This window comes from Bombina bombina, chromosome 6 (assembly GCF_027579735.1).
Source record: "Bombina bombina isolate aBomBom1 chromosome 6, aBomBom1.pri, whole genome shotgun sequence".
NCBI classification, from domain to species: Eukaryota; Metazoa; Chordata; class Amphibia; order Anura; family Bombinatoridae; genus Bombina; species Bombina bombina.
In genome coordinates this window covers 736,134,732-736,140,731 of record NC_069504.1, presented here as the reverse complement: position 1 = coordinate 736,140,731, position 6,000 = coordinate 736,134,732, and the positions used below count along the sequence as shown (strand labels likewise).

Below are 6,000 nucleotides of genomic sequence, written 5' to 3'. Positions count from 1 at the left end.
AAAAAAACCATCAAAAACACATCCGATTTTTTATGAAATTTTCACCACAGTGTCATAATGCTTTGAAAAGGTTGCACACCAAATTTTCAGACCAATTAACCCTCTAATGCCCAAACCGGAGCTAATAACAGCAGTTAACCGGTTAAACACACTACAGTACTCTGCACAGCTTGCCCTGTGGCTTTTACCTTCCTTAGGGTTATTTTGGTAAGTAATATGAGCCTCCCTGGAGCCCTTCCTGATGCCTCCGGACTACACAGTGAAGCTGCATGTACTGGCTAGTCAAAACAAGTGCACAATTGAGGCGCGAAAATGAGGCTTCCTTCCTCTGCATACCAGAGTGGAGGGGCCTTTCTGACTAGATTAGGTGTCCAACTAAGTGCCAGGCGCAAATTAATCCCCAAAAGTGTTTTAAGTTGATAAAAAAAAAACACCTATTTAAGTTGAAAACTTGCTAAAAAGCAATCGATTAGCCCATAATAGTGTCAACCAGCATAAGCCCTTAAAATAAAGCCATCCTTTTTATTTGCTGAATCTAATAACAATGGCTTACCTATCCAGAGTGAATTTTCTGACCGGTCTTCTAGCATTACTGCGGTCTCGTTAGCAAAAAATGACTGATCATACCTGAAGCAGTTAAGCCTGCAAACTGTTCCCCCCAACTGATGTTATCTGGTTTCAACAGTCCTGCGTGGGAACAGCAATGGATTTTAGTTACTGGTGCTAAAATCATAGTCTTTAGCAGAAATCTTCTTCACTTTCTGCTGCAGAGTAAATAGTACAAGCCGGCACTATTTTAAAATAACAAACTCTTGATAGAAGAAATAAAAAACTACAACTAACACCACATACTCTTTACCACCCCCGGGGAGATGCTACTAGTTAGAGCGGCAAAGAGAATGACTGGGGGGCGGAGCCTGAGGGGAGCTATATGGACAGCTTTGCTGTGTGCTCTCTTTGCCACTTCCTGTAGGGATTGAGAATATCCCACAAGTAAGGATGAAGCCGTGGACCAGATACACCAATGTAGGAGAAAAGAAAGGGTGATTGTCAACATTACATTTTAATCATAGTGTGTATGTAATGTAATTTTTGTTTATTTTAAATATGCAAAGCATTACAACAGCAACAGTATTCCATGTATTCATGAAATGTAGCTGACTGGGATTGCTATAAATAGGAAAAAATGTCAGAGAAACTTCATTCAAAAGTAAGGATATGTGAATGAAAGTTTTATAATACCGGTTTTAACTTGACTGGCAAATAGAGAATTGAGCCATCAAATGCAGTTGCTTCGCCTGTCACTGTCCGGTGATCTTTCATCATCCCGAATCGCATATTACGACACTCCACATTAGGACTATGAAAAAACAAGAAATTAAAACAGAATAAATAATATAGGTGAAAAAAATGAAGGGATGAATAGAGAGAGAAAGGGAGATACACAATAAGAGAAGAGGCAACTATTCAGAAGTTTTAAGAAAAAGAGAATGAAAGTAAAACAGAAGCTCACGTAAATGAGACATGATACTGATACACAGCTTCATTCTTGCAATTGATCCTTATCAAGTTCAGACCCAATGCACTTGAGGTCCCTTTACTGCCCTGCTTTATTAAAGGCTCACTGTAAAGAAAAAAAAAAGGGAAAAAAGGATTACACATCAGCTGTAAATCAAATCAAGTTTATAACCTAAAATTCTTAGTATTTATAAAAAAAAATCATAACATAAAGCTTTAGATGTCTTGCATGACCTTAAATAATAAAGCATGTTTAAGAAACATATTTGCACTAAAATAAGCAATACAATTTATCAATACTTCTCAATCTCTGGAACTATCAAGAAATTATAAAATTAAAATGCATTGCAAAGAAAAGTAGCTACCAAAAAAAATATATACATTTTTCTTTCATGTAATTGGCAAGAGTCCATGAGCTAGTGACGTATGGGATATACATTCCTACCAGGAGGGGCAAAGTTTCCCAAACCTTAAAATGCCTATAAATACACCCCTCTCCACACCCACAATTCAGTTTTACACACTTTGCCTCCTATGGAGGTGGTGAAGTAAGTTTGTGCTTAGATTCTACGTTGATATGCGCTTCTCAGCATTTTGAAGCCCGGTTCCTCTCAGAGTACAGTGAATGTCAGAGGGATGTGAAGGGAGTATCACCTATTGAATGCAATGGCTTTCCTCATGGGAGATCTATTTCATAGGTTCTCTGTTATAGGTTGTAGAGATTCATCTCCTACCTCCCTTTTCAGATCGACGATATACTCATATACCATTACCTCTACTGATAACTGTTTCAGTACTGGTTTGGCTATGTGCTATATGTGGATGGGTGTCTTTTGGTAAGTATGTTGTCATTACTTAAGACACTCTCAGCTATGGTTTGGCACTATATATATATATATATATACTATATATATATATATATATATATATATATATATATATCACACATATACATACACACAGGTAGCCCTCAGTTTACGCCGGGGTTAGGTTCCAGAAGGAATGGTTGTAAATCGAAACCGTTGTAAATTGAAACCCAATTTATAATGTAAGTCAATGGGAAGTGAGGGAGTTAGGTTCCAGGACCCTCTCAAAATTGTCATAAGTAACACCTAATACATTATTTTTAAAGCTTTGAAATGAAGACTTTAAATGCTAAACAGCATTATAAACCTAATAAAATAATCACACAACACAGAATATATAATTAAACTAAGTTAAATGAACAAAAACATTTGCTAAACAGCATTATAAACCTAATAAATCACACAACACAGACTTTACTTGCATTTCTTTGCAAACAGTTCTTTCTATGCATTCCAATCTGGACTGATATATAGACAGAAAGATGTTGTTCCTTTGCAAGATGCTCGATAGCTCTGTTCTGGTAAAACTAATTAAAGGGACAGTCTACACCAAATATTTTCTTATTTAAAAAGATAGATAATCCCTTTATTACCCATTCCCCATTTTTGCATAACCAACAGTTATATTAATATACTTTTTACCTCTGTGATTACCTTGTATCTAAGCCTTTGCAGACAGCCTCCTTATCTAAGTGCCTTTGACAGACATGCAGTGTAGTCAATCAGTGAAGACTCCTAAATAACTTCACGGGAGTGAGCACAATGTTATCTATATGACACGTGAACTAGCACAGTCTAACTGTGAAAAACTTTCAAAATGCTCTGAACTAGGAGGCAGTTTTCAACTGTTTAGAAATCAGTTTGAGCATAGCTAGGTTAATTTTTCAAAAATACCACCAAGGCAACAAAGCAAATTTGATGATAAAAGTAAATAGGAAAGTTGTTTAAAATTGCATGCCCTATCTGAATCATGAAAGTTTACTTTTGACTAGACTGTCCCTTTAATTTTAGCTTGCTTGGCTTGCATATCTTTCCTGCAACACAAGCGGACAGCTCCACCTACTGGCTATTTTAATCAATGCACTGTTTCTCAATGCTTTTCAATAGCAGTCACATGACTGAAAAAAAAGGTTGTTATTCTGAAACGGTGCAAATTGAACCGTTGTAAACCGAGGGCCACCTGTGTATGTGTATATATATATATATATATATATATTTATATATATATATATATATATATATATATATATATTTATATATATATATATATGAAACAAAGGGTAAACAGCGCTTATAGATATTCCTAAATATAGTATATGGTATGAGTCTCAGGGGTAAAAATAAAAAATATGTATATATATATATATATATATATATATATATAGTCTTTGATTGAAGAACAGAGTGGTGAGATCCAAGTGTAGTAGAAATGTATTAGATACCCTTACCAAAAGTTACCCCCAATCGTATGAGGTAGGTTTGCCGCATTGGAGGATGTATCTGGTGGTTGGTGAATCCTGGATGGTATGATCTGTGTTATTCGACTGCCTCTTGGAGTAGAAGGAGATGTGGGTCCCTCTGTACTGGTCTCTCTAGGAAACTTCCTGTGCTTGTTGCCTCTTGGAGCTTTGCTTTACTGTCTTGGTATGAACTGTCCCTGATGTGACGCTATAGATGTCTGTATTACTTGTACAAGATCACATGCCACTGAGAGGAGTAGCAACACACATTTACAGCTCAGGTCATCAATTTAATTGCTGTACAAGGTTAAACTGCGCTGCTGTCATTCAATCAGCACTCCAAAATGTTGCATTTCACAACGTTAGACACACTTGTTAAATGTCAGACCTGATGTTAAAATAAACTCCAAAGATGCAATTTTCAGGGAAGGATAAAGACAATTCAGCTTCTTATCTGTCTCTCACATTCATTCAATGCTTCTACAGCAGTAAAAGTCCTCATACATTTGTTCACAAGACGGTGTCCTTCTGACATTCAGAAAAAGTGCATAGTTTCAATGTATGAGGACTTTTACTGCTGTAGAAGCATTGAATGAATGTGAGAGACAGATAAGAAGCTGAATTGTCTTTATCCTTTCCCTGAAAATTGCATCTTTGGAGTTTATTTTAACATCAGGTCTGACATTTTACAAGTGTGTCTAACGTTGTGAAATGCAACATTTTGGAGTGCTGATTTAATGACAGCAGCACAGTTTAACCTTGTACAGCAATTAAATTGATGACCTGAGCTGTAAATGTGTGTTGCTACTCCTCTCAGTGGCATGTGATCTTGTACAAGTAATACAGACATCTATAGCGTCACATCAGGGACAGTTCATACCAAGACAGTAAAGCAAAGCTCCAAGAGGCAACAAGCACAGGAAGTTTCCTAGAGAGACCAGTACAGAGGGACCCACATCTCCTTCTACTCCAAGAGGCAGTCGAATAACACAGATCATACCATCCAGGATTCACCAACCACCAGATACATCCTCCAATGCGGCAAACTTACCTCATACGATTGGGGTAACTTTTGGTAAGGGTATCTAATACATTTCTACTACACTTGGATCTCACCACTCTGTTCTTCAATCAAAGACTATATATATAATATATATATATATATATATATACCTATTGTTTATTTTTACCCCTGAGACTCATACCATATACTATATTTAGGAATATCTATAAGCGCTGTTTACCCTTTGTTTCTTATCTTCTTATATTTTACATAGACTTAGTCTATTGCTAAATATTTGTACCAACTAGCGCATTCATAGGAGTAACGCTTGTCTCCACTCATTTACACTGAGTGGGCACATTCTACTCATCTCTCTCTCTCTCTCTCTCTCGATATAATATATATATATATATATATATATATATATAGTCTTTGATTGAAGAACAGAGTGGTGAGATCCAAGTGTAGTAGAAATGTATTAGATACCCTTACCAAAAGTTACCCCAATCGTATGAGGTAGGTTTGCCGCATTGGAGGATGTATCTGGTGGTTGGTGAATCCTGGATGGTATGATCTGTGTTATTCGACTGCCTCTTGGAGTAGAAGGAGATGTGGGTCCCTCTGTACTGGTCTCTCTAGGAAACTTCCTGTGCTTGTTGCCTCTTGGAGCTTTGCTTTACTGTCTTGGTATGAACTGTCCCTGATGTGACGCTATAGATGTCTGTATTACTTGTACAAGATCACATGCCACTGAGAGGAGTAGCAACACACATTTACAGCTCAGGTCATCAATTTAATTGCTGTACAAGGTTAAACTGCGCTGCTGTCATTCAATCAGCACTCCAAAATGTTGCATTTCACAACGTTAGACACACTTGTTAAATGTCAGACCTGATGTTAAAATAAACTCCAAAGATGCAATTTTCAGGGAAGGATAAAGACAATTCAGCTTCTTATCTGTCTCTCACATTCATTCAATGCTTCTACAGCAGTAAAAGTCCTCATACATTTGTTCACAAGACGGTGTCCTTCTGACATTCAGAAAAAGTGCATAGTTTCAATGTATGACATGGCCACGCAGGTGCTATCAAAATCACCGAAGCACTCTCCTGTTTGATTCTGGCAATCAAACGAGGAAGGAGAGGAAATGGTG

General features: G+C 37.0%; 1 protein-coding gene across 1 annotated transcript in view; it reads right to left on the bottom strand.

Annotated features, from left to right (window-relative positions):
- Positions 1 to 6,000, bottom strand: part of PIWIL2 (piwi like RNA-mediated gene silencing 2) — a 1,312,150-nt gene that overhangs the window by 1,255,880 nt on the left and 50,270 nt on the right. The window contains exons 2-3 of the mRNA XM_053719412.1: positions 1,514 to 1,624; positions 1,243 to 1,360 (exon numbers count right to left, since the gene is read on the bottom strand). Of these exons, the coding sequence (XP_053575387.1) occupies positions 1,243 to 1,360; positions 1,514 to 1,624 (229 nt within the window). The remainder of the gene's footprint in view (positions 1 to 1,242; positions 1,361 to 1,513; positions 1,625 to 6,000) is intronic.